The sequence below is a fragment of the Penicillium subrubescens genome (genome assembly GCF_028828155.1).
Source record: "Penicillium subrubescens strain IBT 31985 chromosome Unknown utg000003l_segment0_segment0, whole genome shotgun sequence".
NCBI classification, from domain to species: Eukaryota; Fungi; Ascomycota; class Eurotiomycetes; order Eurotiales; family Aspergillaceae; genus Penicillium; species Penicillium subrubescens.
In genome coordinates this window covers 1,606,855-1,633,198 of record NW_026643153.1, presented here as the reverse complement: position 1 = coordinate 1,633,198, position 26,344 = coordinate 1,606,855, and the positions used below count along the sequence as shown (strand labels likewise).

The 26,344-nt window shown below is 50.0% G+C and overlaps 14 protein-coding genes across 14 annotated transcripts; 6 read left to right on the top strand and 8 right to left on the bottom strand.

Moving 5' to 3' along the window:
• Positions 1-484: 484 nt before the first annotated feature.
• On the bottom strand, positions 485-1,713 carry N7473_004612 (uncharacterized protein; the record flags this gene model as incomplete). The annotated part of the gene is made up of 6 exons (XM_057150552.1): positions 485-544; positions 748-829; positions 891-1,050; positions 1,207-1,359; positions 1,440-1,677; positions 1,705-1,713. 6 exons carry the CDS (start codon positions 1,711-1,713, stop codon positions 485-487), a joined length of 702 nt encoding a protein of 233 aa, XP_057010662.1.
• Positions 1,714-2,247: 534 nt separating this feature from the next.
• Positions 2,248-3,086, top strand: N7473_004611 (fungal specific transcription factor domain-containing protein; the record flags this gene model as incomplete). Its single annotated transcript, XM_057150551.1, has 2 exons — positions 2,248-2,331; positions 2,391-3,086. 2 exons carry the CDS (start codon positions 2,248-2,250, stop codon positions 3,084-3,086), a joined length of 780 nt encoding a protein of 259 aa, XP_057010661.1.
• Positions 3,087-3,687: 601 nt separating this feature from the next.
• On the top strand, positions 3,688-4,668 carry N7473_004610 (uncharacterized protein; the record flags this gene model as incomplete). Its single annotated transcript, XM_057150550.1, has 2 exons — positions 3,688-3,936; positions 4,018-4,668. 2 exons carry the CDS (start codon positions 3,688-3,690, stop codon positions 4,666-4,668), a joined length of 900 nt encoding a protein of 299 aa, XP_057010660.1.
• A 21-nt stretch (positions 4,669-4,689) lies between these two features.
• N7473_004609 (uncharacterized protein) lies at positions 4,690-6,028 on the bottom strand. Its single transcript, XM_057150549.1, has 2 exons — positions 5,782-6,028; positions 4,690-5,717 (listed from the first exon to the last, which is right to left on the bottom strand). Exons 1-2 carry the CDS (start codon positions 5,954-5,956, stop codon positions 4,810-4,812), a joined length of 1,083 nt encoding a protein of 360 aa, XP_057010659.1. The 5' UTR covers positions 5,957-6,028; the 3' UTR covers positions 4,690-4,809.
• A 762-nt stretch (positions 6,029-6,790) lies between these two features.
• N7473_004608 (uncharacterized protein) lies at positions 6,791-7,402 on the bottom strand (the record flags this gene model as incomplete). The annotated part of the gene is made up of 2 exons (XM_057150548.1): positions 6,791-7,037; positions 7,107-7,402. The coding sequence occupies 2 exons, from the start codon at positions 7,400-7,402 to the stop codon at positions 6,791-6,793; spliced, it is 543 nt and encodes a 180-aa protein (XP_057010658.1).
• Positions 7,403-8,112: 710 nt separating this feature from the next.
• Positions 8,113-9,774, bottom strand: N7473_004607 (acyl-CoA dehydrogenase family protein; the record flags this gene model as incomplete). Its single annotated transcript, XM_057150547.1, has 3 exons — positions 8,113-8,449; positions 8,516-8,884; positions 8,939-9,774. 3 exons carry the CDS (start codon positions 9,772-9,774, stop codon positions 8,113-8,115), a joined length of 1,542 nt encoding a protein of 513 aa, XP_057010657.1.
• A 721-nt stretch (positions 9,775-10,495) lies between these two features.
• On the bottom strand, positions 10,496-13,612 carry N7473_004606 (phosphatidate phosphatase App1 family protein; the record flags this gene model as incomplete). The annotated part of the gene is made up of 2 exons (XM_057150546.1): positions 10,496-13,420; positions 13,481-13,612. 2 exons carry the CDS (start codon positions 13,610-13,612, stop codon positions 10,496-10,498), a joined length of 3,057 nt encoding a protein of 1,018 aa, XP_057010656.1.
• A 388-nt stretch (positions 13,613-14,000) lies between these two features.
• N7473_004605 (uncharacterized protein) lies at positions 14,001-14,905 on the top strand (the record flags this gene model as incomplete). The annotated part of the gene is made up of 3 exons (XM_057150545.1): positions 14,001-14,557; positions 14,606-14,683; positions 14,743-14,905. The coding sequence occupies 3 exons, from the start codon at positions 14,001-14,003 to the stop codon at positions 14,903-14,905; spliced, it is 798 nt and encodes a 265-aa protein (XP_057010655.1).
• A 378-nt stretch (positions 14,906-15,283) lies between these two features.
• On the bottom strand, positions 15,284-17,443 carry N7473_004604 (UV-endonuclease UVE-1; the record flags this gene model as incomplete). The annotated part of the gene is made up of 2 exons (XM_057150544.1): positions 15,284-16,810; positions 16,892-17,443. The coding sequence occupies 2 exons, from the start codon at positions 17,441-17,443 to the stop codon at positions 15,284-15,286; spliced, it is 2,079 nt and encodes a 692-aa protein (XP_057010654.1).
• Positions 17,444-18,257: 814 nt separating this feature from the next.
• Positions 18,258-19,002, top strand: N7473_004603 (ankyrin repeat domain-containing protein; the record flags this gene model as incomplete). The annotated part of the gene is made up of 2 exons (XM_057150543.1): positions 18,258-18,684; positions 18,797-19,002. The coding sequence occupies 2 exons, from the start codon at positions 18,258-18,260 to the stop codon at positions 19,000-19,002; spliced, it is 633 nt and encodes a 210-aa protein (XP_057010653.1).
• Positions 19,003-20,403: 1,401 nt separating this feature from the next.
• N7473_004602 (putative extracellular protein) lies at positions 20,404-21,780 on the top strand (the record flags this gene model as incomplete). The annotated part of the gene is made up of 1 exon (XM_057150542.1): positions 20,404-21,780. One exon carries the CDS (start codon positions 20,404-20,406, stop codon positions 21,778-21,780), a length of 1,377 nt encoding a protein of 458 aa, XP_057010652.1.
• Positions 21,781-22,156: 376 nt separating this feature from the next.
• On the bottom strand, positions 22,157-23,445 carry N7473_004601 (uncharacterized protein). The gene is made up of 2 exons (XM_057150541.1): positions 22,926-23,445; positions 22,157-22,821 (listed from the first exon to the last, which is right to left on the bottom strand). Exons 1-2 carry the CDS (start codon positions 23,372-23,374, stop codon positions 22,482-22,484), a joined length of 789 nt encoding a protein of 262 aa, XP_057010651.1. The 5' UTR covers positions 23,375-23,445; the 3' UTR covers positions 22,157-22,481.
• A 777-nt stretch (positions 23,446-24,222) lies between these two features.
• On the bottom strand, positions 24,223-25,314 carry N7473_004600 (CENP-S family protein). Its single transcript, XM_057150540.1, has 4 exons — positions 25,244-25,314; positions 25,062-25,185; positions 24,929-24,962; positions 24,223-24,808 (listed from the first exon to the last, which is right to left on the bottom strand). Exons 1-4 carry the CDS (start codon positions 25,274-25,276, stop codon positions 24,691-24,693), a joined length of 309 nt encoding a protein of 102 aa, XP_057010650.1. The 5' UTR covers positions 25,277-25,314; the 3' UTR covers positions 24,223-24,690.
• A 428-nt stretch (positions 25,315-25,742) lies between these two features.
• Positions 25,743-26,312, top strand: N7473_004599 (uncharacterized protein; the record flags this gene model as incomplete). Its single annotated transcript, XM_057150539.1, has 1 exon — positions 25,743-26,312. The coding sequence occupies one exon, from the start codon at positions 25,743-25,745 to the stop codon at positions 26,310-26,312; it is 570 nt and encodes a 189-aa protein (XP_057010649.1).
• Positions 26,313-26,344: the final 32 nt, after the last annotated feature.

Sequence of the window (26,344 nt, the reverse complement as noted above, 5' to 3'; positions counted from 1 at the left end):
CGGTCTCGTGAGAAATAGGCACTGAGTTTTCGTCCAGGGATCGTAAAAGCGAAGACTGAAAGTAGTAAAAGATCCAAGAAAAAGCAATTCGAAGTAGGCAAAGAATTTTCCCAGGATCAACTCCAGGGATCAGGGATGAGGGGGGCTGGAGTTGGACTAGAGGGGAGAACAGAGCAGGAAAGGGAGAAGAGATGGGAGTTGCGGGAAGGTCAAGGCAGGTTTGGCAAGTTTGGAGGTTGAGTTTGCGCCACATCACATCTGCGCCACACCTCTGGGCTACGGCGGCTATTTCATGCGCCACTCATAACTATACTAAGGACAGAGCACGTCAAGATTTATCTAGTTAAATTTGACAAAGGAACTACAAGAACCTTTTAATTGTTCCCAGACTTTGAATAACGAGATCAATAAATTGAGTGTAGCCGCCAGGCAAGCAGTCCAAGGAATGTGTGCTGTCAGCCATGCGCACCCACTTTTAGAGTTATTAAATAGACCCAGTGTACAAGTTGTCGATTTCAAGAGAGCTGGAGGTGATCATAGTAAACTAAATCAATTGATGTCGTCAATCTGCTCCTAATTTGCCAGAGGATTTTGCAGATGACTTTGTGAAAAGCTTCATTTCCTTTCCAAACTGTTCTTTGAAACCTCTTCCTATTACAAGACATTGACTAATCCAGGCATTCAGAGCAAAGAATGCGGTTGGGAGCTGCTCTAGAGGCCCCTAATACATAAATTCTCCCAACCTACCGGCTTGACATCAGGGTACTGGGAGTTATTGAGCTCTGTTCCAACAAAGGTCTGGCCATTGATCCGGCAGTAGTAGAAGAACCTGTGAAGCAATATGATTAGTTTCATGTCGGATCCTTATATGGGAAAAGTGGAGTACTCACATTAACATGTAACTAAAGACGTCAGCCAGGTTCTTCTGGCGAAGTCCATGCATCGTCTTATATAGATCACCCAGGGAGAGGCTCTCAAGAGTAGGCTTGACTCCTAACACCTTTTCAAAGGACTGAGCGATCTCACGAATTGTTGCACGCCCACCAAGAACTATCATCAAAAGTCAGCGAAACTTCAAGCAAGTCAACGTCAATGGGCAAGCCTTATATCGGACAATTCAAGTTGCCTTGGATTCCAAAGCCACGGCAGCAGTAAATTCAGCAGCATTATCATAGGTGGTTCCCTCCATCACCTCGTCGCCATTACCCCTATGCCGGAAGGTATTAGTGCTCGGGTCAAAAATGTTGAAGAATGAACTGAAGATTGGCTCCATGAATCCTCCAATGTGGGTATGCGGGCCTTGAACTTTCCCTGTTTCCAGGTAGGCCTTGACATGAATCGGAGGTCCTTGGGAAACAGCTAGCCGAGCTTCAGCTTGGTATAGTCCAATGCCCAATCGCTAGCGACATAGCGGGGAACATTACATTCCTCGCACACACCAATCAAGGCCTTTTGGCCGTCAACCATAAGCTTGTCGTCGCCAAGATAGCAGCATAAGACCACGTCGCAGGAGTTGACAAAGTTGCTCATAGAATCATGGTCAAATGCGTCACCTTTGATGAGTGTCACTTTAGGCGAGGAGGCGATGGTTTCTGAAACCTTGCTCGGGTCGTGACAGTAGCCGGGGATAGCGACATCCGAGCGTTTCAAGATATGGGATGCGAGCTTTCTCGCAAACTAGCCAGTGATACCAGTAATGCCAACGGTGGTCATCTTTGGTAGTTGATACGTCGATATAGAATGATGAGTGGAAGTGTATCGGAAAATTTCCTAGGGATAGAGGCATCACCATTGACTTATATACGTCAAGATTCCCATTCTTTTGTAATTTAGCTTCATATTGGAGCTTAGTAAAGTGTATAGAACAATCCTTAAAGTAGATGGTGGATTGACTTCCGCTGAATCATCTCGGGCGCTATATTAAGCCCGAATCCGCCACCCTCCAACCTTAACTAACCAACAACCATCGCTATTTTGACCCCGAACCTGATTTCAAGTCTCTTGATGACAAGCATATCGGGGCCAAGTATCTCGGTCAATACCGAGAGCACAATACAAACTCGCAGTTGTCAGAAATGCAATCAACGAAAAACTCGCTGCAGCAAGACTCAACCGTGCACTGGCTGCGTCAAGCTAGGGATAGAATACATCTTAAAACTTGGTCTTGGTCCATTTGAAACGGAAATGCATCGGCGTCTGCGGTGGTACATTTACTTGCTTGATTCGCAAACTTCCGAACACCAAGCAATGAGCCCTCAGATCTATGAGGGAACATATGACACCGAGTTTCCACTTAACGTCAACGACGATGATCTATCACCTGAAGCAACTGTTCCTTTTCAAGAGAGAGAAGATTTACTGAAATGACATTCTGTCTGATCAGATGTGAGATCAACGTCCGATATCGCCTGATCCTCAAAGGCACCATGCCAGGACTTGGACTCACGCGACTGTCGGTCGAAGATACAACACACGCACTCACCGAAATGAGCACATTCATCGAAAATAAGCGTCTGAAATACTGCGTTCTCAGCGTCCCCATTCAATGGGTCGCTGCCACAATGACGCGAATCGCATTAGCCCGATCATGGCTAGTAGCCCACCTTTCGCTCATCGCGTCCGACGACTTGATCTCGGATCTGTGCCAGCAACGGCGCGAAGTACTCTTCCAAACCGCCATTGAGGTTCTTGAATTCACTCATTTACTCGAAAGTAGCGATGAGACTGCCCACTGGTCCTGGATGTTTGAGATGTATCGGCAATGGCATGCGTTTGCCTTTGTCCTTTCTGAGATATATGTACGGCTACCATCACAGGCGACTGATCGTGCTTGGACGATTGCAAATTTAATGTTTCAGCGTTGGCAGCAAGATGGGCCGCCGCAGGGATGGGTCCTTTGGAAGCCACTTTCTCGTCTTATGGAACGCGTCACTGCTAAGAGTGCCAATGATATATCGACGGGTAGTCCCCAGAAGTCACTCGTGTCTTTTCTAGCTGATTCTACCCATATTCGTCGATCTGGGCCTCTCAGCAGCCAGGAACAAGTACCAGCAGTGCATTTGACCCCGGATCGGATACCTTGGTGATGGAAATGTACAGGGACAACGTTCGCGATATGACTATTGGTTAGATCAGAATTCATTACATCCCTGGAATACATTTTGGACTGGCACTGTACTTCTTTCAGAACGGACTCACAGAGCTATCTTACCCGACATCCCAACTTGTACACTTTATCCTGGCTTGGACCCCAAGCTAGGGATCCACTATGGAAGGCTGGAAGGCTTGGAAGCTCCAAATAAACTTTGGCCTTCTATCCTTGTGGGTCCAAGACATGCTGGATGTAGTTTAGGCTGCTTATCATGAGCCCGGCTGCCCGGCTTCGGCCTTGATCTCAATCCCGAGACGCTATCTACATGCTCTACGGAGTACGTAGCGCCTCATTTTGCTGTGTTAGTTCGAATAGGATGCTCTCGGCTACGCTTCCAAATTCCGACCTTCTCCGTGATTGTTTCGCATCAGCTGAACTACATGATAATATCTGACCAAATACCAGGAGTAGAGAAGATTGTATAAATAGGAGCTGACCTCCGCACTATCCTCCCCAAAAATCGTTGCTACAACCATCGCATTTTACAGTATACTCCTCAATATCTGATTTTCCATCCCTCTTTCAAATTTCATACAATGGCCACAATCCTCGTCACCGGCGCCACAGGTAAACAAGGCGGTGCTGTGGTCCAGAATCTCGTCAAGAAGAACGCACCCTTCAAGATCCTCGCTCTCACCCGCAACACACAATCAGCCTCTGCACAGAAACTCATCAAGCTCTCCAAAAACATTACTCTTCTACAAGGTGACTTGGATAATCCTGGCGAGATATTCAAGAAGGCACCCCAGATAGCGGGGCCGATTTGGGGTGTCTTCAGTGTTCAGGTATGAAGTCTTGTTTTGCGTCTAACAATATAATCCGTTCAAAGTATGCTATGTGTACTGATGACGACGATCTGATGATAGGCCTCCGTCGGAAACAAATCCGCCGAAGACGTCCAAGGCAAAGCCCTAATCGACGAAGCCATCAAAAATGGCGTCAAACACTTTGTCTATACCTCTGTTGATCGCCATGGCGCAAAATCAATCGACAACCCGACCAAAATGCCCCATTGGATCTTCAAGTATCACATCGAGAGACATCTGATCGAAAAGACCAAGAATGGCCAGATGGATTGGACTATCTTGCGCCCGACGGCTTTCTACGATAATCTCACCCCGGACTTCATCGGTAAAGTCTTTGCGACTTGCTTTAGGATGTCGTTGAAGGGGAAGTCGTTGCAGATGGTGGCTTGTAGTGATATAGGTGCGGTTGCGGCGGAAGTCTTTTTGAATGCGAGGGATTACAAGGGGAGGGCTATCTCGTTGGCTGGTGATGAGTTGACGTATGATCAGTTTGTGCGTATTTTCAAGGAGAAGACTGGTCGGGATATTCCTACTACGTTTAGCTTTGTGGGTGCGGGTATTATGGGTATGGTTAAGGAGTTTGGTTACATGTTCAAGTGGTTCTATGATGAAGGGTATGCGGCGGATATTGAGGAAGTGAGGAAGATTCATCCTGGACTGAAGGACTTTGGGACTTGGTTGGAGACGGAGAGTAAGTTTGAGATGAAGTGAGCTGGGACTACTGCACAGTGATGGGAATGTGGGAGCAATGTGTTCGAGCAATATGGAAGAATTGATCTGATTTAATGTTAATAATACATGTCACAGGAAGAGAAATCCCCATTTAATCGTCGCAGTCATAAATCGTCAAATTCAGTAGCTATTTTTGTGTTTGGCCGCAGCGCATCTAGATGATGTCGCCGCCGAATCCACCTCCAAAGCCTCCAAAGCCACCTCCACCAGGCCTACGGCCACTGCCAGATGGGGGTCCGAATGGCCCCGGAGGATCATAGCGTGCTCCAGGGGGTGCACGAGGATCATAACCACCACCTGAGCTCCCAGTGCCTCCAAAGAGGGGATCGTCAAAGGTCGGATGCATCCCGCCACCGCTACCAAAGCCCGGACCCATCGTTCCGCGGAGTGGATCATTGGGCCCAAGACCGGCAGGGTAGAGATCGCGGTCTCCGATGTTATAAGGACTCCGGCCACCGGGGAAGCCTGGGGGAACCCACGCGGAGGTCGGTTTATTTCGAATTCATCCTCGAATCCCGGAGGAGCAAAATCCCCCGCGGGGTTCGGTTGGCGAGGCGCCGGGGCTAGGGGATCCTCAAATGGATATGGACGCGCAGGTTGAGGAAGAGAGTCATCGCGAAGACGATCGCGCTGGCGCGAATCCTCGGGTTGTTCCCTCGTGGGCCGACTCGGTTCTTCGTATCCTTCCTTGTATAGTCCTGGCGCAAGCTTCTGGATCACGTTGATCTTGAACAGCCCGATCAAATCATTCAGTCGAGCTGTTGAAATGAACACATCGCGGAGGTCACTGGTGAGGTTTTCGGTTTGTGTGAGGGGTAGAGCGGATGCGGAGATGTAGTCTTTGGCGGGGAGGTCGAAGGAGCTGGTGCGATCATCACCCAGGGCTAGCGCGAATATCACAGCATTATTTCCAAGCCGGCTCACTTTGAATAAGTACTGCATCGAGGATTGTGCGTGGGCATATCGGAAGGCAAAGGTAGAGTTGGCGTTCCATTCAGTGGGGAGGGCGGAGGGCTCTGTTGATGAATCTGTCAAAATGTTAGCAGGGGAATTCTAAGTTGGTTCGCGCAAATATTGACTGGGTATGCTAACCTAGATTGTGATCCTCTCCAAGTCCCACTAGCCGAAAGTCCACCGCTGCCATGCAGGCATGGCCGATCAGAGCCAGAGCTTCATAGGGTGTTTGGAGAATCGGTTGGCCGGAGCCAAGAGCTTTGGCTGCGAGCTCCAGGATGTTGTCCGGGCTGAGTGGATTTGTTCCTGACATAGCGTGGTAGTGAGCTGTCTGTTCTGTTACTGTGATGAAAGTTGCAGGAGACAGGAGTGATTTAAGTAGTTGAGAGCGGACCAGGCAGTGATGGTGATGCAATAAAGAGCCGCCCCACGGATCAACAATGATCCCGAAGCCCGAGGTATACACAGCCTCCCCGCAGAGTCCGCCTCGGGCATCAATAAGGAGAATCTAGACAAACTGACAAAAGTTGTTTCCTAATATCAGATCTTTATATAATACTGAATGTGAAGTTTATCTAGAAGATTGCTGAAAGTTACACGAAGATGAACTAAAACGAAAATGTCAAGCACAGGAAGAATTGCACAATTGCACCTATTTTTGAAGTTTCCAGAATGTGTCCAGCGCCATCGTGCTGAAAATCAACGAAAGCAAAGCATCGGAAAAAAAAAAAAAAAAAAAAAAAAGAACATGAGTGACGAAAAAGATGCAAATGGAAGACGAAGATCTATCAACACCCCTGAGTGCAAGTTAAGCGGCCAAGGGTATCACTCCGAAAGTCTCCCATGCCCCGATACACGGATATGTTCGTCGCACTTATCCTTGCGCCCAAAAGCCTTCTTGCACTAGTGATGATCTAGCATTTGTAAGTTGAGCGTGGGAAAACAGATTGCATTAAATCGTGAAGCAGGTCAAGGGCTGTAGCTCTGCAGCTGTCTATGTGATTCCCGGAGAATACCAAGCGCCATAGGTTGGAAATAAAGAGAGACGAACAGAACTAGAAGGTCAAAATATACTAAGGAAGATCGAAGCAAGAACAAAAGAAATAAATGGAGAAGGCCTAGAAGAACAAAAAATCCACCAAAATCATTAAGCGCAGGCCTCAACTTCAGGCGTATCAAGCAAATCTGCGATATCCCGATGGACAAGTCGAATATGAGCATTGTATTTATCTCTGCGACCGAACGATTTCTTGCATCGTGGTGCAGGGCACTTCAGCGAGTCCGGGGCGAGATGGGTCGATTTAATGTGTCGCCAGAGACTAGATTCAATGACAAAAGTACCAGTGTATGTACATCCCTCCCATTTGCACCGGAAGGTACTCGGTGCGCTAGCGCTAGTTCAACGATTAGTATAACTCAGGCTAGATCGGTTATAGTTTCTAGATCTTTAAAGATTAACTTACTTTGTAGCTGTTGCGTGTCGATGCTCGCGAGATGTCTGCCCCTCGATAGCTGCCGTCTCGTGGATAACAGTCTCTGGCTGCACCTCGACCGAGGTACTAGAGGGAATGGCTTCGATCGGAGGACTCGAATATGTGGGTTGTCCCAGATTCCTCATCCACGATAGGGTCTCGGCGTAGTTGTAGTTGTAGTTAGGAAAAGCGGGTCCTTGGCCGAAAAGTGGATAGTTGGTACCCGCAGCCCAGGCCCAGAGACGTGGATCATTGTATTGAGTTGACGGGCAGGGCCATGGAAACATGGGATCAAGTGGGATCCATGGGTTAGAAAACGAGAAGGGATAAATCGGTCGGAGATTCATAGAAGAATTGTTGTAATCCGAGTTTGGAAATGGAGAAGACATAGTAGGTTCTATCGGGGTCGAAGTAGTTGTAGGTTGATCGTGGAATGAGGATGCCATAGTATGATGGTGGAAGATGTATATAGATAGAGAAATAGATGATCGGGGAAGCTTTGCTGATGTGTAAAATTGTTGTCTTTGGCTTTCTAAAAAGTTTAGACTTTAGTTGAGAAACTTGTGATCGAGAAAGAAGGAAGAGTTCGATGCCCGAGTAGTATAACGAAGGAAGGAGTAGAAACAGACTGCATGGCAGTATGGACTAAGATGGGATCCAGATCGTGGATCCGGTGGTGGCCAGCCGCCGCAGTGAAAAAAAGGGCGCGGTGAACTTCTTGTGTTTAGCCCAAATTTTCTGGCACACCTACTTAGGCCGATTTCGGGAGAGGCTGAGTGAAGTGTGTACTGGGCCCGTGAGCCACAAAGTGGCTTGCACTGTATTCCGTACATGTACTCATAAGAGATCCTGAGGTGTCAGTTAATTGGATGATTGGATGTAGTGGAAGAGACCCAAGGACATTGTTTATTGTAGTTGAGATCCCAAGATAAGTAACGTATATCAACCACACCAGTGGAGCCCTAGCTAATCAAACATTCTACAAAACCCCACTCATCTACAACATCGATTTGGGGAACTTCTTCATCGCCTGTCTAACACCCAAATCGGCCAAAATCTCCTCGGTTCCGCCCAAAATAGCATCGAACTTGTATGTACGGTGGAACATCTCAATCACCTTACCCATACCGCTCTGCGTGAGACCACGACCACCGAAGATGTTGGTCGAGTGGTCAGCAATCTCCTGAGCGGCCCGGGTGGCATGCGACTTGAGCAGACCGATGGGTCCGCCCAGGTGAGTGGCTTGCTCGGCGTAGGTCATGTTGCACATTTGGTAGGCGATGGACTCGAGCCAGGCTTGGTTGGACTCGGTGAGGGAGATCATGCGGGCGAGTCTAGTTTTGGTGTGTTAGTTTGGTGGATGGACATATAGCTGGACTAAGCTGGGGGAGGAATCTCACTTTTGGCGGATGGCTGGTTGCTCAACGAGCTTCTTGTCGAAGACAATACGCTGGTTGCACCACTTCAGGCACTCCTCGACAATTGTCATGGACATGCGCACCACGGCGGCGACCATCATGAATCGCTCATGGTTGAAGTTGCTCATGATCACGATGAAGCCCTTGTGTTCCTCGCCCAGCAGGTTGCCGACGGGGACCTTGACGTTCTCGAACTGCACAAAGGCAGTCGCGGCGGCAGTAGAGTAAGAGGTCTTGATTTGCTTAGTCTCGACACCCTCGCCGCGGGGGATCAGAAGAACTGAGAAGCCCTTTTCGGTCTTGCACCCAGTCACAAAGTAATCGGCGAACATGCCGTTAGTGATCCACTTCCTGGAGAGATATTAGTTCATGAATTCAGACCCTATAACTGGCTATGACACTCACTTGGTACCGTTGACAATATAATACTTGCCATCCGGCGTCTTCTCAGCGGTGGTCTTCAGACCGGCCACATCCGAGCCAGCAAAGGCCTCGGTAATGGCGAGACACATCTTCTTCTGGCCAGAGAGAACCTCAGCGGTAACTTGCTTCTTAAGCTCCGCATTGTGCAGCCACTGCTGCACCGCAGTAAGCGAGATAGCCATACCAGCCATGTTACCATCTTGGAAACCACGAGCATTTGCCCGCACCAGCTCTTGCGTGACGATCATGTCATGCAGATAGTCAAACTCCTTGCCATCCACAACACCGCCGAGCAGCGAGAGGCCGTGCAGGTGCTTTCCGGGTCCCAGTCGCATGGCGAGAACATTCGTCTCGGCCATACGGTTGATCAGTTCCTGGCTGATGTAGGTACCATCCTTCTCCTTCTCCTGGGCCTCGGGTGTGACGTATTTATCCGTGAATTCGCGAATGGCCTTTTGCAACCGGCGGTGGCTCTCCTTGTAGTAGGGACTCTTGAACTGAGGGCGCAGCCACATCGGCTCCGCATAGGGGACGGGGCTCAAGGCGCCGACCTTGGGTTCGATGACCTCGGGCTTCTCGCCTTCGATTGTGCCGATGCATAGTTGGTCACGATACTTCTCGAGGACTTCTTGTCTGTGCAGGTTGTAGAAGTCAGTTGTGGCATCTTGGCCGGCGACCTGGGCGAGCACGACACTACCACCAGGGTGGGCGTCGACAAAGTCAGTTAGGTCATATACACGGTGGTCGATAATGCACCAGAGGGAGTCCTCGGTGTTGTGCTTGGCGACCTCAGCGCGAGTGAGGGTTTGGGCGGGCATGGTTGGAGAAGAGGGGGAATATGTCGGTCGGTAGAGAGGGAAAAGAAGTTTGAGTAAAGAGCTGGCCCACGACCAGTTGAAGTAATCCGGTGCAACCCTCCACTAGTCGGACCCGACCTTGGCCAGCAAGCGTACTGGCGTTCCCCAGGTTTTAGTGGCTGCCAATCATCGCAGACTTGATTTTCAACCGAGGCCCGAGAAGAGCGTGAGTAATCAAAGTTCAAGAGCTGCTGGCCAATCGATTTGCGGAGGATAGAAAGTGATCCACTTGAAGCGGAGATTTCATGCTGGAAGCAACGGAGGAGCTAACCGGTTCTGGTAGTCATCAGACAATCAGATGGTAACTTCCGAGGCACGATCAGTGAGGTGGATCCACATGCTTCAACACAGCGAATGACTGGCAGCGAAATGGTCATCTCAGTTATTTGAGGAGATGTCATCTACGAAGGTCTGGATCTTGGCCTTATAAATAACATATAGAGGATAGTTGGTAAAGTTTGAAGATAAACAAAACATCTCGCTGCGATGACGCATCAGTAATTTTGTTAGGAACCTGGAGGAAATCAAACATAGTGCTAGAAGTCTCCGCAAAAAGGACTGATCAGCTGTTTGTAGACGAGGTAGGGACTGTATTGACTACAATAGCAGTGTGTATCAATAATCTATGACCTATGTACAAATCCCAACCCCAGCAGTCACGTAGCAATGCAGGGCAAGAAGATTATGGCCGGCGCCCAGCACCCACCTCCGATCCATTCACCTGGATCTTCTTCATCGCCTCCTCAACTAACCACAAACAAACAGGTTGTGCATCAGATCCAATACGCCAGCTTCCCAGGACAACACCGTTCTGCTCGAGAATATTGCTTGCGCGCTCCCACCGGCGGCGCCAAAGTTCTTCCCGTTTGTTCGGGAGAGGCTCGGCAGCGCTGTAGCTAGTAGATGTGCGGCTGAGGGATTGGTTTGATGCCGAGGTGCGGAGGTTCTGCCCCGGGGAGGCCGAAAAGTTGAGCCGCTCTGTGGCGTAATTAAGGGCTGCTTGGGCGGCGGCTCCGGCGGCCGCGGGGTATGATTTCGTGGCTGGTGTTGCATGTCGTGGTGTGGAGGTCCCACTGGATCCGGAGCCCGTTGTTGACGAGGCTGTATTTGACCGGCGTGGAGGAGGGACTGGAGGAGGTGCTTTGGACCGTGTCGGCGGACCGGTTTGGTGACCCTCACTCGTGAATGGCTCCGTACGAGAGCGCGAGAGAGGCGGAGACGTATCCAGATCAATGAGTGAATCTGTCTTGGCTGCAAGACGTCGAGGTGGTAGGGGAGGGACTGGCTTGCGGCGAATGGTCTCTTGAGAGAAGGACTTTTCATTGGTTGTCACAGGATCAGAGACATCACCGACTCCAGATGTCGTCCTGAGTGAAGATGGCTTCGTCGGTTTGCCAGGAGGCAGCCGTGGCTTCGTCGCGGTAGGAATCTCGGGCGCAACATCCTTCTCCTTTGGCTCATCGTCTCGTAAATCAATCAAGTCCTCACTAATAGAGCGCTTAAAATCGACGCCGGGAGGTGGTGCTAGTGGCCGACGAGGTGGCAGAGACGGTCTGTTGACAAGAGAGTCCGAATGGTCGAAAGGTTGTGGAGTACTGCGACTACGAATAGGCTCCGGTGCCGGTTCCAAATGGCCAACGGATTGATCAAAAAACGGCTTCTTGTCCGGCGTTGTAACGTCACGGATGAAAATGCCCAAAATGCGGCCAGGATTGGCTAGCACAATATCAGTGTAGACCTCAAGATCAGCCTCACCGCTATCACCAACAAGGATAAATTTGCGCTCGGGGAAGTCTCGCATGATCTGCTCTAGAGAGCCTCGTTTGCGCTCGGCAGTTGGTTCAAAAATGCCTTGCAACATGCCTGAATACTGCTTCAGATGAAAAGAGCCTGGTGGCAGGCCAACCTGCTTAAAGTATCTCTCCAAAAGGGGATATAGTTGCCACGGAGCATTTGAGACATAGTGGATCTCCACGCCTTTCTTAGCTACTTGGGTATACCACTCGCTGACACCGTCAATGGTGAGCTCGGCCAGCTCACGGACGAATGTGTTTCGGAACATCTCTTTCGCGCCGCTGGCGATGGCTGAATGCTTCACAGTATCATCGATGTCACTAATCAAACTGATACCCACCGGCTCGATGATGTCGATCGGCCTCGCCGCGGATAAATCCTCTGATGCAAGTACTCGAATATGAGTTGGGACAAAGGGCATGGCCGCGCGAATATTGAAATGCCCCGACTCGTCTGTTAGAAGGTTCCGAGACTCGCTCTCATCGTCATTGAAAAAGAACACGGTCACCGGCATACCGGCCATAGGGTTCGTTAAGAACGGACGTAGTCGTTCCATCAGATGAGCATTGGCCATGGATATCTCGTCTTTGGTCATAGCCACAGCTTGGCCTACGGCGTTGCCTGCGCCTGTGCCTGGCTTTGTCCGGTCGGTATTCGAGCTTTTCCAGGCCTGATCTGCATCTTTCTCTGCAGTGTCCACGAGAGTCTGCATTTGTTTATCCACAAGTTCATCCTCGCCCTTGTTGGGTACGCGGTCGGAGCTGTCATCGGGTGTTGCACCAGAAGGAGCTGGGATTCCGCTCAACGTTCTCGCCAGCTTGATCATCAGACGGTGCTTGCGACTCATCGGACCCCGACTAGGCGCATAGATCCAGCCACGCACATCGACGTCGACAACCGCATTCTCAAGATTTGGGTCTTCCCAGCTATCCCTGGTAGGGTTGCTCTCATCCGATATGCCACGGTATTCGTCGATGGTCTCGGACCATGAATCCCGTCTTCGTTGCGTACTGGTCTCACTCTTCTTCTTGATATCCAGCCGTCTTGCATAGCTGGGGAATAGTACCATCTCCTCATCGCCTGACCGTGCAATCTCCACGTCCGGAAACGCGCCTGGCGTGTTGTAATAATCCTCCTGAGGTTCACCCCGCTGGCTAGTCCACCGCGACGCATAGGCCTGGCCGACCTCGTTCGCAGCCTTGATCCACTCATATGCCTTCTTGCGACGGCTGCTCTGGGCAGCGCCGTCCCCGCTCCCTGTGCCCCATGTTGATGCCATCGAGTCTGTCACAGCATCTTTCGCCCCGTCCGGGGTTCCTCCTTGGGTCGGTTTCGCACGTCTCACAAATGGACTACTTGATGTAGCTGTACCGATCCTCCCACCACGTAGCAGTTGTCTTCTTGACCCAAGGAGGGATGCGACGAAGCCCCCACCGAGTCTGCGATTGCGTGCCGCGAGCCGCGCCTGCCGCTTGACGATAGCACGGTAGATGCGCGATTGGGCCCGGTGTCGGAGCGCGGGGAGGGCTTCGTGTCGGATATTCCAAAGACGGTTTTGTGCGCGCCGAGTCGCTTGAGGGCCGACGAGGATGCGAAGGAGGGATGAAAGCCTGCTAGGGCGGGGCGAAGCTCGAGAGAGGGGCTTCCACTGGGATAGCAACGAACTCGCCGTGGGTGGCCGTCTAAAGGGAGATAGTCTCGACCGGGCGACGGGCCAACGAAAGTATGGTTTTGGAGCCAGGATTTCTCGTAGGGTGGAGGGGTTGGTGGTCGGTGGTGCCTCTCTGCGAGAGGACTCGGCCGTTAGGTGCGGCTAAGTCGAGAAGGTAAGAATAGATTGGCACAGTGAAAGTGCGCTTTAGTAAGAGAACACCATAGATAGTCCGATCAAGGCACTCAGAGAGTGGGACTCGGGAAAGGAGCTGACGCAGAACGCTAAGGATATGCTGTAGACGACAGGTTTGACCGAGCTGAGAGTGAGACGTTTACTGTCCTGCACCGTCATGACGCTAGCTTGTTTCGGGCCCACCTTGGCTGATATGACCAACTAACCAATCACTAACTAATCAGATTCGCTTGATCTGAAACAAAGTATCTTATCTTGCTGGTAATTCTTCAAATTAATCATCACGGTAAATGAATATTATTCTTTCTTGAATCATCCTCAAGAGGCGGTCAAAATTATGCATGAACTTATGACGAATTTGATTACTAATTATGCATTGGGAAATATATACGGGACATTTATGATGCGCAGGCGGCGCCCCACCCAGTTGTGCTGTCATCCGCGAATCATGACAGGATCTCCCCGTCAATCCTTCTCCACCCTTATAGAGCTGCCGCTGCAAACACTACACTGCTCTCTACCACTTCACACTTCACCGTTTCACAAAATGTCGTCTCCAATATTTTGGTTCCTGAAGGAACCTATGTGCCATAATGTCAAGATCAGCAATACTATCAGCCTTAATCACCTACACCCAAGCAAGTGGAGAATTCTCGAAGTCCTCCATGAACACGACTCCCAGAAGTACGAAGGTGCAGAAGATCCCTCTTATGCCTCTATTCAGCTAACCTGCGCAGAAGTCGGTGGCTCTAGCAGACGGGCATTTATGCGTATCGTTATGCAAATTCCTTTTTCCAAAACGGAGCATGAGGACTCGGCAGTTCGGGGGAAGCAAGCCACCTCAACGACATTCAGGACACCGGGGTTCCTCGCCTTTATGACCTTCGCCAAAAATGCCTCAACAGTTACACCTCGTTTTCTTGGATACCGCGATGATCGGCAGGGCAGCTCAGGACCAGTCCCTGGTGGCTTCATTACTTATTATGCCTGGGAGGTTGTCCCTGGAAAACCTCTAGGTGACTACACCGGGGACGCTAATGAGTTCTGGACCTTGGACAAGGATGAGCGAGATAAAATCCGCTCTGCCTTCAAGGATACTTTTTTGTGAGTTAACTTTTTGACTAAAACGGGAATTGTACTAATGGAGACTAGGAAACTTACATCGATGGGCATCTTGCCGGACTGTCCCGGTCCCTCAAATCTCGTCTGGGACTCAGATACTGAAACTCTGTAAGTAGTATCGAGGGCTATGTCCCCCAGCCGTAAACAGGTTAACTCATGCTCTATAGCACCTGGGTAGGGTTTTGGGATTGCGAGGATATCAAGCCAATGCCCTGGAAAGAGCAGTGGTTGCCTGCCTTCGATCTCGTTCATGTGCCGAATAATACTTGGGTTGACTCGTCTTGGCCTGGCAGTACTTTGGCACTCGATACTTCGGAGTGGGAGTATTAAGCACGGGCTATCTACAAAGAAGATTCGAGGGGTGTTCGAAAGGATGCTGAAAAGGACGTTCACACAAGGATGCTTTGAAAGACAGGAAGTTGAAGACTTGCTAAAGTAAAAATCTATCATACTCTTGAATAAAAGGCGGTAGATGTTCCTCAATTTATGCTCTGTTAGTGGATCATCCCTAGGCTCTTGTTGACGAAAGACGTGTTAGGTAATGGAATAGAATGAGAACAAAAAAAACGAAAAAAATCCTCATTGATCATAAAGTCTTGAGTTTATTGAACCGAAGTAGAACAGTACCAAGCAACACCAGAACACCTCCTATGCCAAATGCTATCAAGTACAAATCCATCTAATATACAAAGCAACAGCCAAGGCCGATTATGCGCTATCCTCAGTATAATTGACTTTCTTCGCGCGACTACTGCGCCGAGTCAATGTCTGAGACGCAGTCACGGTATCCTCCATATCGACAGAGAGGCTGCTCAAATCCTCCGACTCGGGGGTAGACTCGATTTGTTCAGCTTTTCGTTTCGTGCTCGATTTGGTTGACAAGATCGTTCGTCGTGTCGGAGGCATGGGTGTTTTCTTTACCGGCGTCTCTATTTCGCTAGTCGGTGTTGCAGGCTCGCTCTTGACCTTCTTGGCAGCAGGGCGCTTAGCTGGGCTTGCGGCAGCCTTGGGTTTCACGACCTTCTTCGCGGGACGAAGCCATTCTTCCATGCCCCGCGGCCAGTAGACTCTTCTGTCTGGTCCGCCCATGCCAACTTCGTCCTCCGGAATGGTGCGGGGTGGAGGTACGGAGCCTTCCAGATCGACGAAGCCGCCGTTCTTCTTCGACTTTCGGGGTGGCTTGAATGGCTTGTTCTCATCGGTTCGAGTGTATGGAATTAGTTCATTGATTAGTTCGTGACCAGGCAGCTTGAAGTTCCGCATCAATTCAAACACAGCTTGCTCCTTATCCTTGGCCTCGATCATGAGGTCCATCGTAGGACTGCATGGTGGTAATGTAGCCACGCGGTCGCTGTGCTTGCGTCGTTGACGAGGAGTGATGGCCGCCGAAGTTTGTTCGGAATAATGCATCTTTTGTGTGATATTCTTTCGGGACCAAGTGGCCGCAATTCGGTCATAGAGCGGTATAATGTCTTCCGTGCCTTCACGCACTTCGTTCGCATCGAATAAAATGTTATGGTGGTGATAGTCGAGTACGAGAGGGATATTCAATTCCTCGCAAATAGGGAGAAGATCGTGAACAGTCCAGCTGACATCGTCATTCTCTAGGACCAGTCGATTCTTTATGTCCTGCGACACCACCGCATAATTCTCGCGGAAGCGGTCTAATGTCGCCGCCTTATCACCAAAAACGCCGCCCATGTGCAGAATCATGACGGCATCGCGATCCTGCTGCGGGGGCAGCTTGAGAAGCTGTAACATCTCTGAATGGTATTCGAGATCTCGATAAGAGCTTTCCACTACTTCTCGTCTGGGAGACCCCAGCTGTGTGAACTGCCCTGGGTGAACGGATACTCGGTGGCCTAATTCTGCGACCACTCGACCCGCGTCAGCGAGGACCTCAGATGCGAACGGAGCAAGTTTGTAGCCATATTCTTTGTGGCTGGCGAACGGGAACATCTCGCTACTGAGGCGCATGAATTTGATGCCGTATTTGTCATTCCAGCGCAGAAGTTTGACCAGGTCGCGCGCATTGGCGAGACCTAGTGCCTCGACAAATGCCTGCCCGCGCGCCACATCCGCTGGTTGTTCACGGTCCGGGCGATTCTTCGTGGCATGTGGAGGCTGGTCTGGGTCTTGTAGCGGATGCCGGTTTTCCAGAATAGAGGCAATGCGACACGTGCGAGAGCAAAAGACGGGGGGATTGGAGTAGCGGAGATAGGTATTCAAGCAGGCCTGCATAGATCAGTTAGTTTAAAAGCCACGAACGAACAGGCAAAGCAACACATCTTCCGCTCGGTGCAATTGATAACATACATATCCAAGGCGCCCTTTCCAGGGCAAGGGAAGGTAGCTACTGTTCACTGGGGGCGGCCGTCCCAGAGCTTCTTGAAGCTCCTCCGCGTCCGCGGGAACATCTTCATCTGATTCTGGATCAAGAGCAGCCTCCGCCCGACCAGCAGACGGAGGGACATCTCCATTCAATATATCGGCCGGCTTGACATCAGCAATTGTTGGATCCACCGCCATGGCCACAGTTTCCGAGTCAAAGTAATCTTCGATATCGCGCGCAAGGTCCTGGGTAAGGGTGCGAGGAGACGATGCGACAAGCTTGCTAGGGTAGGTTGAGAATTGCGCCGGACCAGCCAGGCGATTGAGACGAATCAAAGGATAATGAATGCGCAAAACCGGTCGAGCCGCATGACGAACATGGGCCAGAAGCAGGGCGGGTGGATTGGCACTCGCCACGATTGAAATCGATCGATCGGGGAAAATCCGTGACGAGGGGTGGCGACAACTCCCTAGTCCAGAGTTGGCAGCATGCTGGATAGGCGGTGCACGCAACAGCCGTGCAAAAGACTGACACATGCAGCAGTAGTGCTACCCAGCCTTGAGCAGGAATTGGAGAGAGAGAGAGGGAAAGACGAAGTATGTTAATGTTAGGATTGAATGAAGGGTTGGCGGCGGGACAATGACACGCTAATCGCGACCGCGCGCGCGACGCGGAGTACATGAATCAATTAATCTGATAGGCTTTGCTGAGGCATGCACAAAACGAGCAATACAGAGTCAAAGAAATATCTCAATCATAATTATTGAAATGAGCATTAACAATTGGGATATTCATACGGAGAACGAAGAAAGAAGAGATTGAGATGATTAATCGTACAGAATCCAAAACAGCTGGTCTAAAGCAAAGACGTCATCGAGATCAAGATTCCAGCAGAAGCAAGACAGTTTGATAAGTTCCAATGAGTATAGATATCATCTCCTCAATAGCACTTGCCTTTTAACGATAAGTTCATAGATTGGATTCATGGTTTCATTATCTTTTCAGGATGCGGATGATCTGTGGACAGGATAGATCTAGTTGCATTCATACTTCAAAAGATAGACCAGAAGATATTACCTTGGCCATCTAGGAAGTTGATTCAAAATTCGGATAGACCTTTCGAAAGACAAGAAGTTGAATCCTATCCAAGTAGACTCAAGCCCGCCCCCATCCCTTAGGTACCCCAGGTTCTCTCTTTCATCGGGCCCCTCATCTTTTTTTTCCCCCTCATTTCAATCTTTCTTTTCGTTATTCACTCCTCATTTTGTGTATTGACCCTCGATTTCTTTCGCCCCAAACAATTCCATGGAGCGTTATCGGTTGATAAGTGAGCTATACCAAAGCGGGAGCATGGATGCTTTGCCTCTGAATTTGCCCTGCCGACCCCAGGAAGACTTAAATGACGCTCTCAAAGATGCTGTCACCGACAAAGTACATGGCTTGGTGGCTCTATTGCTCGAACACGGAGCTCAAGTGACTGAGGCCGTTTTTCGCCGAGCCTGCAATAGCAATGACCTTGTTGTATTCCAAGCCTTTCTTGACCATAGATGGGATATCAATTCAAGACCATTTGGGGAGCCTACATTACGGTATGAGGCATTGCCTGATCTAGAGCGACTACTGATTCATCCAAACAAGTCTGATGATACAAAACGAGGCAGTCGTACTCTGGTTCTTAGAACATGGGGCAGACTCGAAGCTACCTGGCACTCGGGGTTCCACGCGCCTTATGACAGCGGCTATAGTGGGTACATTGGACAAAACGAAACTTCTAGTGGTGTGCAGGTTTTCTTTGGAGACTCTCGGCCCTAGAATATTACAATCAATACTACCGCGGGTGAATACGGCGTACAGAGGTGAAACCTTATCTATACTTGAATACCTGCTAGACAATGGCGTGGACATCAATAGACAGGAGCCTAGGGGCACTGCATTGCATATTGCCGTCGATATAGGCGATCCAGTCCTAATGCGATGGTTATTGGATCATGGAGCGGACCGTGAAATTCAGACCGTTGACGGCTTGACTGCCGCCGATTGGGCGAAGGAGATTGAGGAATTGGAAATGCTGAAGCTGCTACAGGATCATAAGTAGTACTTTGGTCAAGTGGGGAGAAAGTGTCAGGAACATGATTTGTGCCATCGCTCGGCTATAACATGGTCCCATTACCCTGGTCTGGGCATGACATCAACCCATTACTAGCCAGGGACAATGCACACCTTAATATAGCACTTGGAAGGTCTTAAACCACGCAGCATGTCAGTGATAAGTACTTCATTGGTCGCCCCCTGATTCGCGGTATGTAGGCTCTTCTAGGGATGGTAAGGTGAACACACTCAACACCAACCCCCTTGGTACATAAAACCAGTATGGCCACATCCCTGCACCCCAGTGTTTCCAAAAGACACGAAAACATGGTTGCATAATTTTGATGAGAGACCGCATTTTGTGACATGAGAGGCATGCATTTTAAACCATAAAAGAAGCATATGGAAAGAGAACATATTGTTATTCAAAAGGCCTGGGACTGAAGGTAGGGACCAGATTGAGGCAGAGAAGCTATGATAAACTAGGGGGCATATGCAGGTAGTGGACCTGTCCCTATTACCAGGCACAGCAAATGCTATGCAAAAGTGAAATGGATTTAAGCAAATCTTGTCCCAAAAGGTGAGTGTCAGAATTGTCTAGACTTCACTAGCTCTTCATTCTCCCACTCTTTAGTAATTTAACAGACTTGATCCTACAGTATCGTAAGAAATGTGTCTTTGGACGATCTGTTTACTACATGTGCAATTCATTGTCGAATTCCCCGGCAACTGGCTTCTCGGAGAATAAATGTGGTCTGGAATGGAGGTATTCATAGTTCTGTGGCTGTCATATTTTGGACACGTACGCCATTCATTCCCCTCTAGAGACAAAATTGTTGACTTGAAAGTTGAGGCTATGTGATATGTCCCTCGAATACCGTTCAAGCGTTGATGAATACTGGTTCGATGTATCCTTTAAGCCATAATGGAGGATATCAGCTTTGTTCCGCTGAAATGTGGTCTTGCGCGTCGAGTTGTAATTTGCGCTCTCCCAAAGAACTGTACAATTTGCTCACTTATTGATCTCTTGGGCTAGTTGAGGCAAGAGCGCATGGTCGGGTGCATTCTTCGCGTTGCGAGGTCGGGAGCGTAGCCGGGAAATAACTCGGGCTTGGATCGCGGGACGAAGGCATTTCCCATTCCTCTGAAGAACGCTGGAGAATGCTGGCAGACAATAGATAAATATTTATAGTTGGCGTTGTCAATTCGCCTCTCGTTTTTTTCGCTCAACCGTCTGTCCTGTGAAAAAAGTTGAGAAATTATACCCTGGTGGTTGATTCCTTGGCTACAGATTGTTGACCATCATATCCATCTCCTACTATACCCACATCCTATTCTAAACTTCTTGTGAGTAAATCGAGAGTCGAGTTGACGGGAGCATCTTGTTGATAAGCTCCAGACTTCCAAAATGAAGGGTATCGCAGTTCTCGCCGGCCTGCTGGCTACTGGCGCCTCTGCACACATGCAAATGCTGAAGCCCTATCCCATCCGCAGTCCTCTCAACAAGGACAGCGACGAGAAGAAAGACTACTCCTACACCAACCCACTTCAAACATCCGGCGGTGACTACCCCTGCAAGGGCTATGCAAACGACCCCTTCCAGTCCCAGGCGAGCTACTCGCCCGGCCAGACCTACGAGATGGAGCTTGACGGGAGTGCGACTCACAGCGGCGGCTCTTGCCAGCTTGCCCTGACTTATGACCGCGGCAAGACATTCAAGGTTATTGAGTCTATGCTTGGTGATTGTCCCATTGCCAAGAAGTATAACTTCGAGATTCCGTCTGATGCACCCAACGGCGAGGCTTTGTTGGCCTGGACTTGGTTTAACAAGGTCGGTAACCGTGAGATGTATATGAATTGTGCTATGGTTACTATTGGTGGGTCTGGTAGCAGTGGGAACAAGACTCAGTCCAGCAACAGCAAGAGCAAGAATTCACACGGCCACAAGGTCATGGATAATCAGATGAATGATGACCAGATGGATGATGAGGATATGACCGAGGAGTTGATGAAGCACATGAGCCACATCAGCCACCCACCTATGGAGAAGACCGTGGACCGTCGTGAGATGACTGGCGAGTCTGATGTCTCCGTGATGATGGGCCAGTCCAAGGCTACTACATTTGACAGTCTGCCCGATCTCTTCCTCGCCAACGTTGGCCAGGCTGGTGGCTGTGTGACCATCGAGGGCGAGTCGGTTAACTTCCCCGAGCCTGGTGACAAGGTGCTGGGTAAGGTCGATGGCACTGGTAAGGGCTACAAGTGCACGAGCAACGCTCCTTTCCTGGGCAATGACAGCGGCAGCACCGATACTAGCTCCTCTACCTCTTCTTCTTCTTCTTCTTCTTCTTCCAGCTCTACTTCATCTGCGAGCCCTACTTCTACTTCTTCTTCCAATGCTTCCAAGTCGGACTCCAAGAACAACAACGCAACTACCACCTCGTCTGCCCAGAAGGCCACCGACACCTCCGACAAGAAGCCAGCTACTACCACTCGCGGCACTACCCTCACCAGCAGCACCACCCAGGCCATGTCTATGATTGCGTCGGCCTTTGGTTCTCCCTCTGCTGACCCCCGTGTCGTGGGTGCTCAGAGTACATCAGTGGCTTCCACCAACAATGCCTTCGCCAACTACGTTGGCCAGTGGACTTGCACCTCTGGTGAGATCCTGTGCTCTCCAGATGGATACACATGGGCTATGTGCTCCAACCAGCACCCCATCTTCATGGGCAATGTTGCACCTGGTATGACGTGCCGCTTCGGCCAGATGGTTAGGGCTGGCTAGTAAGGGTCTGAGTTATGAGTTCTCACTTGTTTTGGAACCCGATTTTTCGGCAGATCATAGCTAACCCGACTGGGTCGGTTGATGCTTCTTCTGCACTTGGTTCTCTATCTGTTCTTGTTTTGGATGCAGGCGCCCTTGGTGTTTGGGGAAATTGTTCTTGCTATTTCCCCATCGACTGTGATGACTATGATATCCTTGTCGGTGCTGATGTCCTCATGTTATTGATATTCCTAATGACTGTACTGTGATGGCTTGTTGTTGGTGTTTAATGTTTTGGAAGATCAGAGTTGGGCTTTTTGGCTGGGGTCTCTCAGGATTATGTCTATGTAGCATTAGTATCAATACAAACTCTTAAGTATCAAGTGATCTTTTCTGCGTCTCAAAGTACTTCATATAGATCTTATTGAATTCACTAGTATTATCATTATATCCTTTGCAAGGCTGTCTGTCAATCCTTGCTAACCCAGGTGTTGTCCTGCAGCATAATATACACCAAATCTCACAAGCAAAACATGGTATCTCAGCTCAAAAATGGCGTAAGAGTTCATACAGTCATTGACTAGCACCCAACAATGGGGCTAGCCGGGCAAAGAAGAGGTACAGGGGCTGGATGTCAAAGAAGAATCACTCGACAGCGAGCATCCAACCCCCAATGCCTTGCTAGCTATATCCAAGCAAGATGGACTTCACAAAGCCCGAGCTTAGATGTTACCTGTGTAGGCAGAGCCACCATAGCCATAACCATTCTGCGCACCCGTAGCAGTGGGGGCATTGGCAGCGTCATGCTTCTTCTTGCCCCACGAGCCGAACCAGTTCTTCTCGGGCTGCTTCTCAGCACCCAACTCGACGTCGGCCGGGGTGGGGTGGCTAGGCAAAGCATCTACGCCACCACTGGCCTCGGGGTTGTTCCTCTTGCGGCTCCACCACTTACGGCTGGTGCCGTAGGTGTAGTTGTTGGCGGGGGAGGGGCCGAAGCGCTTCTCGCGCTTGTGGTGGCGGGCCAGGAGGACCTGGAAGAGGATGGAGATGAGGAAGAAGAAGCTGGTAAGAATAGAAAGTCAGTATTGGATCGATCTAGATGACTATAGTTCGGCGGTGGTGGTGGTGGTGGTGGTGGCGGTAGGGACCAGATCTTATGTACTTACATTCCGATAATGGAGACTGCAAAGGCGACCTTCTCCAGCTCACAAGCCAGATGGAAGCTAGTTCCAGCCGGAGTCTCGCCGTTGTTATCAGCGTTGCCGTTGCCCAGCGGGGTCTTGACGTTGCCCGAGCACTTCTGGGTACCGTCGCGGGTCAAAATTGCGATCGCGATCATGGCACCAACGAAGCAGACATCGAGCACAACACCGAGGAAAGCGAAGAAAGCAACTCCGCCCAGGCAACAGACGAAGACTGTGCCTAGAATGCCGTATAAAGCGGCAGCACCGGACAGACCCTCAACAGCCTTGATCCATGTCGGGATGTCCAGATTATGGCGGGAAAGGACGGCGAGAAAGTATGAGAAAATGCCGAGGATAACAGCCGAAGCGAGGAACTGCAGCACTCGAATGGCGAGACTGAAAAAGCGTAAAACGACTCCGCCGACTCCCATGATGGACGATATAGATTGTTGATGGGGTGAATGGGAGATTCGAAAAATGGCTGGTGTGAGGTTGATATATTTTCAAAATCGACCAACCCCCTCGAGGCAGCAGGATTCAGGGCCGATTATAAGAAAGCCCTGCGTACCCACGCGCGACGCAATAGTTGAAGATCAGTGGAGGCCGGTCCCAACGGATCCCTGGCGCAGCAGCAGTCCTGAATGGGCGCAGACTGGTCTGCGCCACAAGGCGTCCCTTTTACCAGCGACTAGCGTGGAGTCGGTGATGTCAGGATGCGCAAAAGTTAGTTGCTTGGCAGGATTATGATTTGTGGAGAGACCAGGGTTGATGAAGATCGAAGATCCACTCTGCCCCTTTGAGATGGCACACGATTTTGGGGTTCGTCGGTGGCTGGATGAGTGGAGACCCGTTGCTGCATGTGAAGAAATGAAGATGATGGCAAGTGGATTTGACAGGTTGAATAATTATGGTAACATGTGCTAAAAATTGGCCTATACTGTAGGTAGTGTATAATCGCGCTCTTTACGTAGCACTCATTAACGGGGACCGATGTGGTAAATGAATCTAGCAACTGGATAAAAAATGTTCAATAGCGGCACCAGCCACAATCACCCGAGGGTTGCTATTATTTGGGAGCATCTCCCTGGGAACGGAACTCAAACCTGGTCGATCTTGCAAGTTGGACTATTTGCAAATCACTATAACATGCTAGGCATAAATTATAGGACACGCTAGCGTAATTCATGTAGAACACGATCTACCTATGCGATATCATAACCTCCCAGCCTTACATACAACTACAAGATCCAGCAGTACTTATCGCAATTCCCATACTAATCTATGGAAAGTTCTTTCTTATCTACACGATGAGATATCTAGGGAACTGTGCACATCTACAGTTTTCCTAGGTCATGATTTAGCCTAATGCAAGTGTAAAGTACCCGGTAGAGATCCAACAAAAGCTTAAACGAGCCATAGACTGCACGAGAGTTATGATCGGAGTGTTGATCAGAGATCATCTCCCGGGTTAGCTTCCCTCATTGAACATAATTCATCGCCACTACACATAGAGGCCAAGGTGAGCCTGGGTCAACAGGTTTAACCGCAGCACAAGACAGTATCAAGACACTGACAAGAAAGTTGGGATTAAGTTGGTCGTTCATTCATCAATCATGACTTGCCAGGGGCTTTCCCTCGACATATAAGATAGTAGGACAAGTTCCTCGCCGAGGAGCGGGAAGTATCGTGATGATAATCACGGAGATCAAGATACAGCCAGCATGACTTCTAGTAGCTATGCTGCCATTTAAGACCCTCCCGGGCGCTGCTGCTCCACGAACGCACGCAAAATCGAGTCCAGTCCCTCATTGCGGCGGGCGAGCAGCATCACGTCGGAGACGTTGACGGTCGATCGGCCGGCGTGTCTATGTTGGGCAATAGTAATCAGTCAGCGAGGTTCCTTTGATAGCTGTTGTTGCCCGACAGTTATGTTCAAGTTTCAGAACACAAAAAAAGCGCTGTACAGCGGCTGTCAATGTACTCACTTGGCAAAGGACTCCAGGTCCTGACTGACAGTCTCTGTAGAATCGTCAGCGACGCGTCCACTGCATGAAACATAGGACAAAGACCACATAGCATGGTCGATACCCCAAGAGAAAATCAAGGATATATACATACCAATCTGTGACCACACCATCTCCGTCAAGGCCCCGATGAATTGAGGTGTTGCATTGACGCCTAGCTTGATAGTCTCCTCGTCCACGATCTTGCCGATAGACAGCCACAGGGCGGATTTAAGGCGCTGCACGGAGAAAGCAGATCAGTATACCAGCATGGACTCTGAATAGAGATCGATGTACCTCTTCGAGCCCAGCTTCTTCAATTTGCTCCATGATCAGTAACTGATAGAGATGAGAGTCCGTCAGTCAAGGCGCGTCCCATACTGGAGCTCAAGGGGCGATGATTGGCTGTAGACGCGTATGACGGATCAATAGATATTCCGATCATGGAGGGTCGCGCCTTCCGTTTTGGAACTTTTTCGGGGCTCTGGGTTCTGGTGCCTTCCAAAAAAAGGACAATCGCGGCTCGATAAACTCAACCATTAATCGCGCAAGTGCCGCATTTTCCGCTTTCCTTTCTTTTTTCTTCACTTGCGGACTTTGAGCTTTTTCTCTTCTTCAGCTCTTCTTCTATTCTATCCTACCACTGGACATTTTTATTCACTACTATTTAATTACGTGATCAATTGATCAATCGGTCTTCCATCCGCGGGTAACCCGAGCTCCCGCATCCCCCACCGACGACTCAAACAGAGCCAGACACACTTGTCAAGCACAAGCACATTCCACTACATCAATCATGGTCGACGAACGTTCCTCCGACCTCGGCGACATCGCCGCCGAAGCCGCCTCAGACTTCTTCACACAACTCTTCGGCTTCGTCGACACAGGCGTCCGCCGCTTCTTCAAGAACTTCTACGCCTCCTTCGCCGAAGTCAGCGCCAAACGGTGGACCAAGGTCATCGCCAGTGTAATCTTCTACCTCATTCTGCGCCCCTACATCGAGCGATTCTTCAAATACCTGCACGAGCGCGAGCGCAAGAAGGAGAAGGAGAAGAAGGAGAAAGAGAAGGCTGCGCTGGGTGGGAAGAAGGCGAAGATGTCGGCGAATGCGCTGCGGGGCGGTGATAAGGGGGGCAAGGTTCTTGGGGAGGTGGACAATACGGATGATGAGGTTGAGGAGGAGGAGGAGGATGAGTTGGCTCAGGCTAGTGGTGTGCCCGAGTGGAATGGTATGGCGAGGAAAAGGCAGAAGAAGTATTTGAAGAATTTGGCGAAGGGTCAGCGGGCGGAGAAGTTGAGTGAGGAGCAGATTATGGAGTTGTTGGATTGGAGTGAGGAGGAGGAGGAGAATAAGAAGGATGCTTAGATGGGTTGGATTTGGACAGGTCTAACATTGCT

Bases quoted from the DNA above. Each gene is read 5' to 3' on its own strand.
- N7473_004609 (XM_057150549.1), bottom strand. From the start codon at position 5,956: ATGTCAGGAACAAATCCACTCAGCCCGGACAACATCCTGGAGCTCGCA. The intron at 5,718-5,781 runs GTTAGCATACCC...ACATTTTGACAG, and splicing joins TGGAGAGGATCACAATCTAG to ATTCATCAACAGAGCCCTCC.
- N7473_004601 (XM_057150541.1), bottom strand. From the start codon at position 23,374: ATGGGAGTCGGCGGAGTCGTTTTACGCTTTTTCAGTCTCGCCATTCGA. The intron at 22,822-22,925 runs GTAAGTACATAA...TATTCTTACCAG, and splicing joins GCAGTCTCCATTATCGGAAT to CTTCTTCTTCCTCATCTCCA.
- N7473_004600 (XM_057150540.1), bottom strand. From the start codon at position 25,276: ATGGAGCAAATTGAAGAAGCTGGGCTCGAAGAG. The intron at 24,963-25,061 runs GTATGTATATAT...ACGATTCTACAG, and splicing joins GATGGTGTGGTCACAGATTG to AGACTGTCAGTCAGGACCTG. The intron at 24,809-24,928 runs GTGAGTACATTG...TGCCCAACATAG, and splicing joins GACCTGGAGTCCTTTGCCAA to ACACGCCGGCCGATCGACCG.